General features: G+C 44.4%; 1 protein-coding gene across 2 annotated transcripts in view; it reads left to right on the forward strand.

Annotated features, from left to right (window-relative positions):
* Window positions 1-823: 823 nt before the first annotated feature.
* SYTL3 (synaptotagmin-like 3) overlaps window positions 824-18,222 on the forward strand; it is a 107,824-nt gene continuing 90,425 nt past the window's right edge. For both annotated transcript variants that reach the window (XM_011952771.1, XM_011952772.1), the window contains exons 1-3: window positions 824-1,071; window positions 3,159-3,377; window positions 15,971-16,035. In XM_011952771.1, coding sequence (XP_011808161.1) covers window positions 962-1,071; window positions 3,159-3,377; window positions 15,971-16,035 — 394 coding nt within the window. In that variant the 5' untranslated portion in view covers window positions 824-961. The remainder of the gene's footprint in view (window positions 1,072-3,158; window positions 3,378-15,970; window positions 16,036-18,222) is intronic.

An 18,222-nucleotide genomic window follows, 5' to 3' on the forward strand; every position in this document is an offset into this window, starting at 1 on the left:
CAAAAACAAGAGCAAACGCATAAGGCAGCTCATGAAACTTATTCAAGACGGTAAATAATTGATAGGCTGAGCTTGTGGTGATGCCACTTCATACCTCCTTAACTGATTAAAAAATTTCTGAGTGTTGAAGTTAATTGTAAAAATAAGAGCCAACAGTTGGGAATGTCATTTTTCCAATGTGTCTTCAATTAGGATAATGTACCTTAAACACAGACTTTTATGTCCTCTGGCCACTGAAGTTATGGAATTCATATTAGGAAAATTCAAGTTTGGAAGTTTGAGGCTTTTAGAAATATGAGAAGGGTTATTTAAGAAATTTAAAATTTTACGTTATCACCACAAGCAGAAAATGCAAGGGTTTGTGTAGAATATTTTGTCTTTTTGGAAGTAATGCTGCAGAGATACTTAAGCCAAGAAAAACATTGCCATTTTTTGTTTTCTTGTCTACAGATATTGGAACGAGTTGGGCTTTTAATGATCGTTCCTGCTGACCTGGAAACATCTTAAGTGGAAGGTTAGCTTCTATGAGTCACTGATACTCTTTTCATTGCTATTTGTAAATTTCCTTGGCTTGAAGATTACTTCTGCTTTGCAGAAATTATCTACTTGCAGCTGTGGATAATTTATCTGGTGAAACCTCAGAAAAAAGATATGCTTTTGTCTTAAATGCACGTCAGAGGCTGCGGCAGAACCCGGTGAAAACACCCGCGGGTGGTACAAGGCTCTGCGAGCTGTAACTCCGACAAACGCACAACCTCTTGAGGCTTTCTTCTTCTAAGGAGTATGACACAGTTAAAAAGGAAAAAAGAGCCACAAGCAAAACAGTCGCCAGTGAAATAGGAGAGGGAGCTCTCTAAACAAGGCTGGCTGCAGCTGCCCTCTGCCGCTCATCTGCAGGGCACGAGCGCTTGGTCCATGGAGTGAAGCTCTTCCAACCTGGGTCAACGAAAAGGGAGAAGAAATGGCCCAAGAAGTAGATCTGAATGCTCTCAAGGAGTTAGAACGCGAGGCCATTCTCCAGGTCCTGTACCGAGACCAGGAGGTTCAAAACGCAGAGGAGGAGAGGATACGGTAGGCTGTCCTTCCTGTGGGGTCACTTTGGGGTTTTAGCTTTCTCTGCTTGGGGCCTGCCACTCCGTCGCTGATGCTGCTTGCGTACAAATCACTACCCACCTGCTGCTGGGCTTCATGCCTGAGAAGGGTCCTAACAAAGGGCTGTTGGTGGAGATGATCCTCCTTATGTAGCTCAACGTAGAGGATGCCCGGGACAAGAGGCCGCTCTTGTTATTCATTTAAAACAGTGCCTTTGGGCGGTGAGTTTGCTGTCTGCCATCTGCTTGTCTGTTTGCCGACTTGGTGGGAATCATTCAAGGGACATTTTCAGGCTTCTAGTTTACCACTTATTTAGGGAAAGACCTCGGGTTAAGGGTTTTCCTACCTCATTTTTGACGATGCCCAAAGGTGTAAAGAAAAGCAAAGAAAGTAGTTCAGAAGCAGCAAATCTGATGGAATCCAGCACTGTCTTTTTTCTCTTTTTAATTTGCTTGCTTTTGCTTCCTAGCTGGCTTTGAGGAAGGGAGAGCATGAAATATGAACCTGCTTAAGCTGTTTCCTGACCACTTTGCCAACAGGGAACTTCTTCCCTGTCTGTCTCTAAGCTGCATGGGCCGTTTGATACGGGTTAACATTTAGAAAAGCGTGCTGAACTCTATCAGAGCCGTGTTCAGCCTTAGCTGTCAAGATCCATCTTTCAACAGGTTGGCGCTTTTTATCAATGTCTATGGAGGAAGTGAGAGTTTGGTTTCTAATGGCAGAACACATTAGAAAACAAAACTTTGGACAACCAAATGCTTGAGGAGTGAGGGGAATTTTCTGGTATAGTATTCTTGCTTCATCCTCTCTGTTACTTCAGAGCTCCCTAAGTATACTTGTAAACTTTCTTCCACTAAAAACTATAATACAGGCTGGGTGCTGTGGCTCACACCTGTCATCCCAGCACTTTGGGAGGCCGAGGCAGGCAGATCACCTGAGGTCAAGAATTCGAGACCAGCCTGGCCAACATAGTGAAACCCTGTCTCTCCTAAAAATGCAAAAATTAGCTGGGCATGGTGGCAGGTGCCTGTAGTCCTAGGTACTCAGGAGGCTGAGGCAGGAGAATCCCTTGAACGTGGGAGGCGGAGCTTGCAGTGAGTCGAGATCGCATCACTGCACTCCAGCCTGGGCGACAGAGCGAGATTTCCGTCTCAAAAAAAAGAAAGAAAGAAAGAAAGAAACAAAGAAAAAGAAAACAAAAAACTATAATACAGTGAGAAAAGTGAAATTTTATTTGATGATGAAAGATCTTTCAGTGATTTAGAGACATCATTTTGAATATTAACAAAGTGACATAGACATAGTGGTAACAAAGTTGTGTTTCAAAGGGTACTAATTCTAGGGTAGATCCTGAAAGTTGCATTTTAAAGTGCATTTCTGATGTCATCTTGTTTCTTGGGATTGGCTCACCTCTTCTACAAGTAGGTATTACAGACATTCATAAAAGAGCATGCTGGTAAATGATGCCTTTTTGGTCCAACACAATGTCTCTTTGCACTATGGCTGTTTGTCTAGGGGAGTGAGCTGACCACTCATTAAAAAAAAAAACAAAAACAAAAAAACAAAAAAAAAAACGTAGCAAAAGCATAACATCAGTTGATTTTATTGAGTAACTTATACCAATAGCAGGGATGGATGCTGTGTATTTCTGGATTGTTCCATGCCTTGCAGATTGGAATGGATGTTCTTTTCGGTGTCTTTTCCTCTCCTTTCACTATTCTTGCTTACTATCTTAACAGCCTTTGGGCAGGAAGGGATGGATCTAGCGGGGAGCTTCTCTGCACCAGGCATGTTATTTATACTTTGCCATTTAGTCCTCACAGCAACCCTAGGAGAAGAGGTAAGGTCGTACCTTACCTCGCCTGTTTCACGGTTGAGGAAACCCTTGAGCCCCGACTCTGAGACATTGAGTGGGAGCCCAGTTCACACAGCCATGTGGGAGCCCAGGGATGTCGAATGCCAAAGCCGCTTCCCTTGCCATGGGGGGTACCGCCTGGGCTCTTGCCCTGTAGCCTGGGATTGGGTGTTCCATCCAATAGTATCTTCTTGAACTTTGTGGGCTGCAGGAAACTGAAAACGCACCTGCAGCATCTCCGGTGGAAAGGAGCGAAGAGCACGGACCAGGAGTATAAAGAGAAGTGCTGTGCGCGCTGCCAGAGGGTGCTGGGGCTCCTACTGCACCGGGGCGCCGTGTGCCGGGGCTGCAGCCACCGCGTGTGTGCCCAGTGCCGAGTGTTCCTGAGGGGGACCCATGCCTGGAAGTGCACGGTGTGCTTCGAGGACAGGTGAGCATGGCCGGTAGTTGGATCCCTCCCACTGACTCAGGTCTCAGAGGAGGCCTCTTTACAAACCGCTCCTAAAGAGAATGCTCACTCCTCACTTTCAGCCAGTAAATGTGTACCAAGTGCCTGATAGGGAGCTACCTTTCTAACCTTAGAAGTTATCTTCATCCAAAAATAAATTTTATTGTATAGCAACATTTTTTTTCATTTACAGAAGTTTGGGCCAAGTGCGGTGGTTCACGACCGTAATCCTCGCACTTTGGGAGGCCGAGGTGGGTGGATTGCTGGAGCCCAGGAGTTTGAGTCCAGCCTGGGCAACGTAGTGAGACTCTGTCTCTACAAAAAATACAAAAATTAGCCAAGTATGGTGGTGCATGCCTATAGTCCCAGCTACTTGGGAGGCTGAGATGAGAGGATCACTTGAACCTGGGAGGTCGAGGCTGCAGTGAACTGTGATCGTACCAGTGCACTCCAACCTGGGCAACAGAGTGAGAACCTGTTTAAACAACAAAAGTTTGTTAAGTCTAAGGATGGGCTAACCCAGGAGTTCAGATTCATTTGGATCTCTTCACTAAGTGCTGTCATTTTCTTAGCACTTAAATTTATCTCCTTCAGTACCAGTGGAGTAAATTATAATGTAGGGAACATTGGAGTAATCCTTTGAGGCTTTAAATACCACCTTTTTGAAGGAGGCAAAGTGACCTGTCTTTGATACTCAGGTAAAGAAATGGACATGCTTTCCATTAGTAACAGACTGAATCTACGTTTATAGTAATAAATTTGTGTTAGGGGTTTTAAGACCAGTTTTAACATGGAATTGGTGTTTTTGCACTCCCCATTCTGAAAATGATAAAGAACTGACTTGGCTTAGACTCCCATTGTTCGAAGCAAGAATGAACTGGCCATGAGCTCCGTGAAAACACTAGAGGGGTGAGTCCTTCTGCTGGGGGACACGGTGCACAAGGACATCACAGAACTTCGGAGAAGGGAGGAATGCTAGGCTGGTGTGAATGGGAGTCATCAGAGACCCTGAGATTTGAAAACCACTTCTAAATATTGTCACAGATTTGTGAGTGCCCCAGGGACAAAGACTGTGGGAAGCACTTATACAGTGTGGGCATCGTGGCGGGGGTTTCTCCCCACTAAATCGGGAAGGTTGTGTTTAACACACGCCCTGGCGTTCATCTACTTAAGTGTCCTGTCCCTTAGCAAGACTTACTGTATTTCAGTCATCTAGCCAGAGGGGTGAAGTGGTTCAGCCTGATCTCTTTGCTTTCAAACTGCATCCTGTCCATTTCGCTCACAGCGTGCCAAGTCACACGGACAGTGGCAGAATTCGCCTTCTCCTCTCATGTTCCTTTGGTTTGCTGAAGCCATTGTCCTTCAGGCTTTTCCTTGCTTGAGAGCAAAACATAATTACTGCGAGCTGCCCTGGCGGCATAGAGGGCAGTTCCAAATCATCTCTAGAAAGGTCTCAGGACCTTCTTCCCCATTTCAATCAACCATATATATTTGAAGTCTAATGATAAGCATTGCTGGACAGGGCGTTACATTTCTCAGCATTTTGCCTTCTTCTAACAATCAACTGTAAACAAAAAATCAAAACAAGAGGACAAGGTCTGAGGCAATCTCCCAGGAAGCTGACAGTGTTGAAATCTCTGCCCTAGTGAGCACTGTGTCCCAGGCACTGTAACTTTACCCACTAAGTACATGAAATACGATTTCTAAAACCCCAGCTTCCTTATTTTGAAAAGAGGGTGGTTTTCAAAATACCTCAGGTCATTGCATTACTATGAGTGCATTAACAGGAGAAGTCGGGAGGGGAGAGAGCCAAGCATTTTGTGGTCACATGCATTTTCTTTCCCTTCACCTTGCTCCCTGTCCTCACAGCCCTCTGTCCTCTCTCCAACTTTACCCAATCTGGGCTGTCCTCCTCCTTGTAGGACCAAAACAAAGATGAGACTGTATAAAACTTTAGAATCTTGACATTCATAACTGTCGCACATATGGGAACCTAGAAAAGGTTTTTGACTCCGATCAGTGTCTCCCCTGCTTCTTCCTTCGCTTCAGGCTCATTCCTCAAGAAAAAGTAGATCCATGGCGGGAGCAGGATGAGGCAAATCCTTTTTTAAAATCAAGAAAGGGGAAGTGCTAGGGTACCAAAGACCAAAACCAACCAACAACTCAGAGGTTGCTACAGAACAAGAGGCCTGTGGCAGGTGCTGGCCCTGACCTTGTGTAGAGAGGTTCCAGGGGACATTTCAGATAAAGTTTCTGTCTTCAGGGAAAGATTTCTCTTGGAGAACTACTGAGTGCCAAGCTGCCAAGGTCCCTGGGGGCTTAGAGAGGGAAAGATGAGGCAGGCTGAGTGGCTCAAGACGACTTCCAGAACATTCATGTTACTAATTTCCATTAGTAACAGACTGAATCCACGTTTATGGTAATAAATTTGTGTTAGGGGGTTTTAAGACCAGTTTTAACATGGACTTGGTATTTCTGCAGTCCGCATTTTGAAAACAATAAAGAACCGACTTGGCTTAGACTCCCGTTGTTCAAAGCAAGAATAAACTGGCCCTAAGCTCTGTGAAAACACGAGAGGGGTGAGTCCTTCTGCTGGGGGAGACGGTGCACAAGGACATCACAGAACTTCGGAGAAGGGAGGAATGCTAGGCTGGTGTGAATGGGAGTCATCAGAGACCCTGAGATTTGAAAACCCCTTCTAAATATTGTCACAGATGGAATATTCTTTTAATGTTTTGTTAAAAGATTAAAACAATTGTATGGGGTAGCTACTACTTTCATCCTCATTTTACAGTTGAGAAAGTGGTGGATTAGAGACACAAGATGGTTTGTCCATGGTCATATCAATAAGAACAGAGTGAAGATGGCAACCCAGGTCCTCCGGGACCCCAGGCCTCCCTCTGAATCTCCAGTCCTGTCCTGCCTGCTGGGAGCCTTGTCCTGGGAGGGCACAGTCTTTTTTTTTTTTGAGACAGAGTTTCGCTCTTGTCACCCAGGCTGGAGTGCAATGGCGCGATCTCGGCTCACTGCAACCTCTGCCTCCGAGTTCAAGCGATTCTTCTGCCTCAGCCTCCCGAGTAGCTGGGATTGCAGGCGCCTGCCACCCCACCCGGCTAATTTTTATATGTTTAATAGAGATGGGGTTTCACCATGTTAGGCAGGCTGGTCTCGAACTCCTGACCTCAGGTGATCCACCTGCCTCGGCCTCCCAAAGGGCTGGGATTATAGGCATGAGCCACTGCGCCTGGTTGGCAGAGTCTTAAAAGCCACACAAAAGAGCTTGCCTCCGAAGCAGTAGGAACTGGAGTCTGGAGTCCGCTTGCTCTTTGCCAAGCGAACACCATGCCGAAAGTCTGCGTGTTCTGCAGGGCAAAATCAGGAGGGCGGAAGGTACCTGAGAGTTGTTGCAGTGAATGAGAGGCACCGAGGGAGGAGGCTGGTGGCAATGGTGATGGAGAATGGGAGAGACAGGAAAAGGGGAGGATGGACCTCTGTTACAGGGGATAAAAGAGAAAGGTGAAAAGTGATTCTGAGGACTGGCCAGACAGGTCGCTTGGCGTGCTGAACTGGATCACGGGGCATCAGAGAACTAAAGAAGGAACAGAAAGAGCCCAATAATCAAAGGCACATTGGAAAGGACCTAGAAGAACAAAGGAAAGTTGCTTTCAGTAGTGAAGGGGCGGCATGTTGTCCTCAGCAGGGGCCAATCAGAAGAAGGTGACTTGGCAGAAGAAACAAAGAAGTTAAAAGCAGTAACATCCTTGTTTTCCACTGATGTTTCTTCCCGTGGAATGTGTTGACAATTTCTGCAGTGAAAGGGCAGATGGTAACAATTAAGTTGAAATACCAAGGAGGAGACTATGCTTTGTATATGTTTGTTTTAGCTTCATTTAAAAAATAAGATTAAGCTTGATGATTTATGTTTGCATTATTTTTTTTTCTGTTAAAACTAATATACGATGCGGTAACAAATTCCATGTGTAAAAGAAACCTGCTCTTCTCCCCTAAGATTGCTGAGGAATTACTCTTGTTCAGACTTGTTTCCTTCAAATTGTGATCTTCTTTTCATGCTTTGTAATTGCTGTGACCACAACAATTTGATGATTCTTCAGTTTGAGATATCTGTGGACACAGTGCCTGTTTTGTTAGCAACATTTTGCTGCCAGTCAGGTGCTTTACAACCGAATTGGTTTGTGCAGAGAATTCTGTAAGTTGCAGATATTTTAACGATAATAAAGGTGCAGCAGAGCTTATATACCATCATTAGAACAGAAGGTTTCAAGTTGCAGCAGGTCATACTGTTGATTTCAGGGTACTTTTCTGGATTGCTCAAATTTGTCTCTTGTACCACAGCTGATGCCAACAAAGAGTAGCTTAAGTGTGTTCGGTTGAAAAATTGATCCAGACCTTGGCATTTGATTATTATGTTCTTAGCTCTCAGGTTGGGTCTTGAGTTATTGCTGCGGAGCAGTAGTGGTTAAAATAAGACCTTGAAATTTATTAAAAGGGAGGTGAGCTGAATGGGGTCATCCATGAGGTGGTGTGCATGCCTGTGGTCCCAGTTACTCATGGGATGCGCAAACGGGAGGATCACATAAGCCCGGGAGTCTGAGGCCAGCCTGGCCAACATAGCGAGACCTCATCTCCAAAACAACTTAAAAAGGTTTTGTTGTTGTTATTGTCATTCGGCATTTCAGATCAAGACTTAGATGTAAAGATATTGTTACAGGATGATGCATTGTATTTTCTGCATTGCATGAAATAATTTTTATTGAAAATCAAGTGACATTTCAAAGGAAGTTCTATTCTAATTATGTTTCTGCCTAAAGTAAACTTCCCAGAGTTTAGAAAATGTAATCTTTTAAATTTCAGACTGGTACTCCCAGTATTTTTATAATCCCATGTTTTGATAAAATATTGAATCATCATTTTCTATTCACAAAGGCAAATAACTAGTGTATGAGAATGGGATAATTCACTCTCACTCTTGAAAATATATCTGTTCTTCAAGTGAGTAAAAGGTCTAACTATAAAAGACTGAAAAGAAATTGAATGCCAAGTGTGGTACAGGAGAGTTGGCAAGGAAAGATTTTAGCTGGGTGCCAAGGTTAAGATGACATTTGTCTACTGACTGTTTCTTGTTTCAAAACCTTATTTCTTTTTTTCCCTCTAAATCCTACTTTTAACATTGCTGGCCAGGTACGGAAGCTCATGCATGTTATCCCAGCACTTTGGGAGGCCGAGGCGGGTGGATCGCTTGCGGTCGGGAGTTTGGGACCAGCCTGGCCAACATAGTGAAACCCCATCTCTACTAAAAGTACAAAATTAGGCCGGGCGCCGTAGCAAGAGCCTGCAATCCCAGCTACTTGGGAGGCTGAGGCACAAGAATCGCTTGAACCCAGGAGGCAGAGGTTGCAGTGAGCCAAGATCATGCCCCTGCACTCCAGCCTGGGTGACAGATTCAATTTCCAAAAAAAAAAAAAAGAAAAAAGTAGAAATTTACGGAGTACTTTTTTTTTGTTTTCTTTTGCGACCAAGTCTTGCTCTATTGCCCAGGCTGGGACTGCAGGCGCCCGCCACCATGCTGGGCTAATTTTTTGTATTTTTAGTAGAGATGGGGTTTCACCATGTTAGCCAGGATGGTCCCAATCTCCTGACCTCATGATCCACCCGCCTCGGCCTCCCAAAGTGCTGAAATTACAGGTGTGAGCCACCGTGCCCAGCCAGGAATGGCTTTGAAGGCATAAGTTGCCTTACTTTTCTCTTTGTATTAATAATCTTCTCCCTCAGGCTGGATGTGGTGGCTCACGCCTGTTATCCCAGCACTTTGGTAGGCCGAGGTGGGCGGATCACTTGAGGTCAGGAATTCAGATCCAACTTGACCAACGTGGTGAAACCCTGTCTCTACTGAAAATACACAAATGAGTTGGACATGGTGGCACATGCCTGTAATCCTAGCTACTAGGGAGGCTGAGGCAGGAGAATCGCTGGAACGTGGGAGGTGGAGGTTGCAGTGAGCCGAGATCGTACGTACCACTGCACTCCAGCCTGGGCAACAGAGTGAAACTATGTCTCAAAATAATAATAATAATAGTAATGATAATCTCCCTCAACATTTAATGTATTTTTCTTTCTCTTTCACGTTCTGCCAAGTGTCTCTGCCAAGTCAGCCTTACAGATTCAACTTTCCAGCCTGCCAGTTCTGCTCTTTGCTGCTGGTAAAACAGAGTTCATTCTGCTTTGGCTTGGTTAGTTTATGAAATATTCCCTCATTGTAGTCCCGCTGTCTCTTCTTCCTGGCTCTTCCTTCTGTCTTGCTGTTTCTTTTCCTCAGGGGTGGGTCTTAGATGTTTTTGGAGGCTAATTGCTTTCTGGAAGTTCCCCCTGATTCCACGGTGATGCACGGTCGCAGAGGCTGCTGGCCTGGTCTTCTGGATTCCATGTACACTGCCTGTGGCATTTTATCCGAAGTTCTTGGTTGTCTCTTTAGAAAGCCAGGTTGAGGGGTTGCCCACAGAGAGCGTGTGCTCCTGCTTTCGGCCTTCTCGTCACCCCTCTGTCATGGTGGATCCGGCTTCTTAGGTCTACAGGGAGAGGACAGGTCGGTGCACAGCATCTACCCATTTTTATCGTCAAGGCCTTAAACAAGTACAGCTCTCTCCAGCTGCAATATAATTTTTCTTACTTTCATTGACTGGTTATCTGATGTAACAGACCAGGAGTCACAAAATTGACATCAACAGATGACAGATGATAGGGCACTGGCCTTGTTTGTTTTGACCTGTACAGTGTTTAATATTGATCATTTTAGTGCTTTAAAATGGGCGTGTATCTTGTGGTAAAACACAATGCCCACCCCTCCCTGTTGTCTCCCCTCCCAGCCCCCTTCCCTCATTTAGAGTTTCTGCTTGGTTCCTCAGTGTGTGGCCCTGCCCAACACAGTTAAACGGTGTGATACCCACTCAATTTCAGTGCACACTGCTACAGGGCTACACCTATTTTGGATCCCACCTTGTCCCTTTAATTCTAAGGATGCCCCCTGCAGAGGGGAGGATATTCATTCATTCACTGGGGCTGCCATGTGCCTGGCCGGAGCTTGTAGCTGTGAATATAGCACTGGGTGTGACAGAGAGGGGGGCACTTGCCTCCTCTCTGAGGTTAAGCAAGGGAGAGTTATTCGTGTTTTGTAAGAACTGTTGGTAGCAGCTTGATAAAAACCCTTTCTTTATCGTCATCTTGATTCTCTGACTCCTTTGATAGTTACCTAGGATTCAATCACAATGATCGGTCTTTTTTTCCTGTAAGGACGTCGAAATCAGATCAGTTGAGCTGGTGGAAAAAACGAGTGTTTTGTTTTGTAACTGTGAACCATTTTAGATGCAAGACTAGTTGAAGAAGGGCTGGTCGCAGTGGCTCATGCTTATAATCCCAGCACTTTGGGAGGCCGAGGTGGGTGGATCACCTGAGGTCAAGAGTTCGAGACCAGCCTGGCTAACATGGCAAAACCCCATCTCTACTAAAAATACAAAAATTGGTTGTGGTGGCAGGTGCCTATAATTTCAGCTAATAAGGAGGTTGAGGCGGGAGAATTGCTTGAACCCTGGAGGCAGAGGTTGCAGTGAGCCGAGATCGTGCCATTGCACTCCAGCTTGGGTGACAAGAATGAAACTCCATCTCAACAAAAAAAGAAAGACTATTTGAAATAAAAAAAAAAAATCCAACTATACGCATGCATAGAACTAATTTAGCTGGGAATTACTGTGCAATTGGACAAACTATCATGAAAAAATTAGGTTGATCTCAGTTTTACAATATGTGGCTTCTGCTGCTGCTGCTTTTATTATTATTATTTTTTAAATTTTATTTGAGATACTGTCTCACACTGTTGCCCAGGCTGGAGTGCAGTGGTGCAATCTCGGCCCACTGTAACCTCTACCTCCTGGGCTCAAGCAATCCTCCCACTTCAGCCTCCTGAGGAGCTGGGACTACTGGCTTGCACCACCATGTCTGGCGAATTTTTGTGTTTTTAGTAGGGATGTTGCCCAGGCTGGTCTGGAATTCCTACATTCAAGCAGTCCTCTTGCCTCGGCCTCCGAAAGTGCTGAGATTATAGACATGTCCCACCAATGCCGCTTCTTGATTTGAAGTTTTTGTAGCTCATGTGTCTGAAGAGCTGTCTGGAGACTTCCTTGCCACTGGGGTACTGGTTGGAGAGCAGCTCTGCACAGGAGATGTGGTTCTTTAGGGATTTGAAGAATCCTGGCTATGCAGACCAATTTTCTACCTCTTGTCAGTTGAATGGTGAAAATACATTAAGCAACTCTAGGGACATCATGCTGACTTTTCTTGGAACATAGAGCATAGATGCAGTAGCTTAGCCAGCTGCAGATGCAAGCAATTTAGATGCAAAATGCATTACAACATGTGTGTTTGGCCAACTGCTTGGTGTTAGTAATGAGGTCAAAATATTTTCTGGTAGGGTCCTCCATTCATCTTATTATTGAACATTTGTGTGTAGAATTTGCAAAGTGTTTTTCAATGGTTATTTCTGCTTTGATAATTAAATGACAGCATTAGCAGAATTCAGGGCTGTGAAAATGGATGCTGAAACCCCTAGAAGTTTCCTAAGAGCCATCTAGGCATCCAGTGCTTGGTGTTTATAATTCTAGTGATCCCCATGTAGTTAATGTGAAGATCCGTCATGGGTCAGGTGTCCTGATTCTATAGCTTCGGCTCTCCCCGCCACCGTAGGCTTTTGCCTTTTGAGATATATTTATGGGCTGATTGAAAAAATCTTAAAGAAGCAAGTCATGATTCTGAAAAGTTTAAGGGCACAAATTTATTGCTGAACTCATTAAATCTTCCAAGAAACTTTCATAACCTCATTCTGAGTTAATCATCTGGGAAGAAGTGCTAGATACTTTCTTTGGTTACTAATGAATCACATTACCCTGTGTTGGCCCCTAACATGGACAGAGACTACAGGATCTACCACCTCTGTCGTAGACTCTGAGGACAATGAGTGGTCCTCCTTTGTAAACTTGGGATTAGGCCAGGCGTGGTGCCTCACACCTGTAATCCCAGCACTTTGGGAGGCCAAGGCAGGCAGATCACTTGAGGCCAGGAGTTCAAGACCAGTCTGGCCAACATAGTGAAACCCTGTCTCTACAAAAAGTACAAAACTTAGCCAGGCGTGGTGGTGCATGCCTGTAATCCCAGCTGCCTGGGAGGTTGAGGAGGGAGGATCACTTGAATCTGGGAGGTTAAAGCTGTAGTGAGCTGAGATTATGCCACTGCACTCCAGCCTGAGCCATAGAATGAGACCCTGTCTCAAAGCAAAAAACAAACAACAAACAAAAATCTTGGGATTAGTGTAGACAGTGAGTCCTTACAAAAGATATTGTGGAATAATTGCTTATGAAGCCGCTGATTTTGCAAGAAAGGGTAATGGAGACCTGGGCCACTCCTAGTATTCAAAGGAAACAGCCTCAAATGCAAAAAGTGCTGGTTGTCATATGGTTTAGGGATAAAAATACTGTGGTATTTTTATCCTTCTATTCTTTAATCACAGATAGGCCCAAGAGATCGTCAGTTTGTGCCCAAATCTCTGTATGCCAAATTAGCTCCTGCTTAAACTGTGCAAGTAATCAGTTGGGATTAAATGAGATTAGATGGTTATATTAGATGATTCATGCTGGGTGACTAGGATTTTAATTTATCTGCTTCTTGTATAGGTTCTGAAACCAGGGCTGGAGTCCTTTCAGTGATTTGCAATGTTCATTCACTTAGGTGCTTTCACCTTTTGCTCTTCCTTCTCCTTAACTGTTTTTCATTTTCTGCGATTGTGTGTCTGTGTGTGTGTTTACTTACCGACGTTGTCCCCCTGTCTGATCAGCTCAGTCAACTATAGCATCTCAGATATGGATATTTTGGGCCCAGTGGTAATGGGCTGGAGCATGTGAGAGAGTAAATGAACTGAAATGGGTCACTCAACAGAAAAGCAATTCTGCAAGTAAGTTGCATTTATCAGGTGGGGACCTTGTAATTCCTGCCCTTTGGATTTGCTTTCCTGTCCCCTCCTCTAAGGGTTAGACCTTGTCCTGTTTGCCAGGACTGAAGAGACATCTTCAGAAATTGAATATGGAGAGGTCCTTCAAAGGCATGGGAATTTACCACCCACGACTCCCTCTAGACTTGCCCTGATTTTTTGAGGTTCTGCTTCCCACAAGTCCTCCAGGGGAAAATTTCTGCCCAGAGGCTGAGATTGCCTTAAGGTGTTCTGTGTTGATTTAGGGGATTAGATAATTGAGTTTCTGACTATGGATGTAAACTCTTCCCTGTCTGTCTGGAGACATATCTCAGTTGTACATTTTATATATTTTTGGTTCTGAATGGTAGTGACTGATTATCAAAATTCTGTTATAGGCCAGACACGGTGGCCCGTGCCTGTAATCCCAGCACTTTGGGAGGCCAAGGCAGGTGGATCACTTGAGCTCAGGAATTTGAGACCAGCCTGGGCAACATAGCAAAACCCTGTCTCTACAAAAAAAAAAAAAAAACACACACACACAAAAATCAGCGAGGTGCTGTAGCACGTGCCTTTAGTCTCAGCTACTCAGGAGGCTGAGGTGGGAGGATTGCTTGAGCCCGGGAGGCGGAGATTGCAATGAGCCGAGATCATGCTGCTGCACTCCAGCCTCAACAACAGAGCCAGACCCTGTCTCAGAAAAAATTGTTATGAAATTCTTAAATGCTCTCTCTATATTTTCCTTGTTCTAGTCACTAAGTATTGGTAGTAATCATTTATGTACTAATCATAAAATAGTAGTGTCTAACCAGATGAAAGAGAGAAAGTTGGGTGATGTCTTCTGACAATTACTAGCACTTCATAGAGAAAGACAGAATATTTTGAAAAATGTGTAGATTGGCATATATTTGTGATTTTCCTTACATTAGCAAGTGTTAATTTTTTTAAAAAATTCACTTGAGTTCATATATAGCCTAAAAGAACCTAATGGAGAATTTATTTCAGTCAGTACTGTGATTTATAGAAGAGAATTAGTCATGAGTTGAAGTTTTAATTTTTTTCTTAAATTCACATAACAAAGGAATTGGCCAGTTTTGTGGCACATTATTTTAAGGATGTGAATATCTTATAATATTTACATGTTTGCCTTTTTATATCCTAAAAGGATATTAACAATTCTGCCTTTCTGAGATTGAGATTGAGGTTGAGTATGGATTCCCCAGAAAACCAAGAGGAAAACCCATGTTAGGACGTCAGTTTTGAGCAGTTAGCATCTCGAGTGCCTTCTGTGTGACTAAGATGGTAGAGTTAAAGTCCTGCCATAGGGAGCTGCTGTCAGACCAGCGGGCCAAGCAGGGCTCCTTTCACCTGATTCACAGGTGGTCTGCTCAGGCGGATCACCTGAGGTCAGGAGTTTGAGATCAGCTTGGCCAACATGGCAAAAACCCATCTCTACTAAAAATACAAAAATCAACCGGGTGTGGTGGCGGGTCCCAGCTACTCTGGAGGCTGAGGCAGGAGAATCACTTGAACCCACAAGGTGGAGGTTGCAGTGACTTGAGATTGCACCACTGCACACCAGCCTGGGCGACTAGAAAAAAACAAACAAACAAACAAACAAAAAAACCAAGTGGTCCACTCAGATTTAAGTCCCCAAATCTCCGTCAACACACATTGATCCCATATTCCATACTTCAGGTCCTCCCAAAATCTTCTCAGGTGACTCTGCTCTGTGGGCTCTTGGTGCATGTTGTAAATACAAACTAACCTTAGTTTAAGCTGCAGCTGATCTCCCTCGAAGGCCAATGCATAGCATCGAGTTTTCCTGTTGCCCATCATTCATGCCAGAGCTTCCCACCATTGACATGATACATTGGTCATTTGTGTTGTTGTTGAGATGGAGGCTTGCTCTGTTGCCCAGGGTGGAGTAAAATGGCGCGATCTCAGCTCACCGCAACCTCCTCCTCCCAGGTTCAAGCGAAATTCTCCTGCCTCAGCCTCCCAAGCAGCTGGGATTACAGGCATGTGCCACCATGCCCGGCTAATTTTGTATTTTTAGTAGAGACAGGGTTTTGCCATGTTGGCCAGGCTGGTCTCAACTTCCTGACCTTAAGTGATCCACCCACCTCAGCCTCCCAAAGAATTGGGATTACAGGTGTGAGCCACCATGCCTGGCCGATACATTAGTCATTTTGATGACAATAATTTTGTTTCTCTTTGTGTATTTGTTCACAAAACATTAAGTACTGGATTTGTGCCGGGCACAAGTATATGTTAATATGCTTAACGTATTCACATATTATAAACTGAACGTACATATGACATGCAAGATAAAACACATGAGGGTGGGAGTTGCGCGGCTTTGCTGCTGATACTGAAATTACTTCGCCCCTATGGGGAATCTGTAAAGTTAGGGGTTTAAGCCAGGAAATTGATTGCTGAGGTCCATCGCAAGACTAATATTCTGTGACTTTACGTAACCCTTAAAAGGGGTTAATATAGCACTATTCATATCTTCTCTTTCTGAAGCTTCCTTTCATTTTTTCAGGAATGTCAAAATAAAAACTGGAGAATGGTTCTATGAGGAACGAGCCAAGAAATTTCCAACTGGAGGTAAATGCTCTTTACTTTTTTATTAAAGTAAAATGATCTATACCTAGTTTTAAAATATTTGACGTTAAGACTTTAGAATATAAGCAACACGATGGGTTTAGTCTGCGGGCCACTATGTCTTGCCATTCCATTTGCTGATGCTGTCACTGTAATTCACGCCGCTCATTCCCTCTGCTTGCTACTCTTCCCTCCGCCCATTTCCACCTCTGAGGTTGGCCCCATTCTTTTTTTTTTTTTGAGATGAAGTCTCCCTCTGTCTCCAGGCTGGAGTGCAGTGACACAATCTCCTCAGCTCACTGCAACCTCTGCCTCCTAGGTTCAAGCGATTCTCCTGCTTCAGCCTCCTGAGTACCTGGGATTATAGGCATGTGCCACCACGGCAGGCTAATTTTTCTATTTTTAGTAGAGGTGGGGTTTCACCATGTTGGCCAGGATGGTCTCGAACTCCTGACCTCATGATCCGCCTGCCTCAGCCTCCCAAGGTGCTGGGATTACAGACGTAAGCCACTGTGCCCAGCCAGGGTGGCTCCATTCTTTAAGGCTCATGCACCACGAGGTTTCCCTGGCTTCCTGCTTCTGGGCGTGATGTCCCCTCCTCTGAAACACCATCAGTGCTGGGTTTGTAATTCTCTTATGTAATTGTTGCAAAGTTCCTTACACTGTAGCATTGTTTGTGCACTTCTATTTCTCTCTACAAGCAGTAACTGTCATTTTAAAATCTTGGTAGCCTGTATTGCAGCAAAGCACAATACCTTGCTTATAATACTTGAGTAAGGTGATTGAATCAGTGAAGACCACAGTGAGTGAATAGCATTTGAACCAAGCAGAGGTTGATGGCTGTGGAGTGAGCACATGTTGTGATGATATGGGTGGAAGCATGCATTTCGTCTGTGTACTATGAATGTCTTATAATGAGATGTTGACCTAAAGAAGGAAACTGAAGCAAAACTAATATAGGTGGAGAGTTTATTTGGGCCAAGGCTGAGGTCTGCAGCCCAGGAAACACTTCCAAGGGCTCTGGAAAACAAAGGAGAGAAGGTTGAATCAGGAGAGGGGCGATTACAAAAGTCAGTTTTCAGGAATTCTCGTGGGTTTACAGAAATACCATAGACTCATGATTGGCTGTCTATTGCTGAGCTGCAGGGTGTGGGTGATGGTGTCCAGTGTGTGGCATTGTTAGGATAATTTATGGCTATTGGTGGTGACAAATCAATCTAGAGTCCATAGAGCAAGTGGCTTTGAAATGATTAGTTAGCCCAAGCTGGGGGACGTGATTGCAGTCTCATTTCAGTGTCTCTCTAGGCCTGATACTTTAAAGGGGGCTTGTGTTTCTTAGATTAAAAGTTTATTTTCTTTTTCAAAAGTATTTGCAATGTAAGGTGTGCCAGTGTAATTGGTAGCTAGGACCTGGACCTGTGGAGAGGGTGATTTGTGCTGTGATGGGGCATCAGGACAAAGGTGCATACAGGCACCGTCACAGTGGAGTGCAGGCAGATGCTGTGGGAACCACATCTGACTGTATCAGGAACGTGGGCAGCACCCCTCCTCTGTGATGTGAGTCTAAGTCAGACTCACAGCCTGGCTTAGAGGGCAGTGGTGGCTCTTTTCTAGAGAAAGTGGCAATTTGCAGGTAGAACCTCACCCAAAAATGTCTTGGCAGTAACGGAAGCCGTTCATTTGGGTTGATATTCAGCTTTTATAAAGGGTGGGTTTGCCCAGGTATAGATTTGGTTGGTACTAAATTATCCCATGGCTTATAATTCCTGGCTCTTGTTAAGAAAAAAAATGCTGCTTCTGCCAAGTTTATTAGAAACCTAGAGGAAAAAAATAATACTAAGGGTTATGTCAGGCAATGGAATGAAGCAGGGATGTCTGTTTCCTCTAAGCCAGTGTTTCTCAACGCCTTCTTACCGCCACCCTCTCCCCTACCCCACATAGCCTTTTTAGACACTTTTTCAAAATTGCTACCATAACATTTTGATATCACAGATATCATGTATCTATGTACCGAGGCCTTTTGGGGAGTCACAGACTGTTGAAATAGCTAAGATTTGCTACTAATCTTTGTCCCCTTAGGGGTGCCATCATCCCATGTGGAATGTGTGGCCTTGGCAAAGCAGCTGCAGCACAGGACCCTTCTCTGTTTTTATTGCTTTTTTATGTTTCCTTCTTTTTTTTTTTTTTTTT

The sequence above is a fragment of the Colobus angolensis genome, unplaced genomic scaffold (genome assembly GCF_000951035.1).
Source record: "Colobus angolensis palliatus isolate OR3802 unplaced genomic scaffold, Cang.pa_1.0 Scaffold35, whole genome shotgun sequence".
NCBI lineage: Eukaryota > Metazoa > Chordata > Mammalia > Primates > Cercopithecidae > Colobus > Colobus angolensis.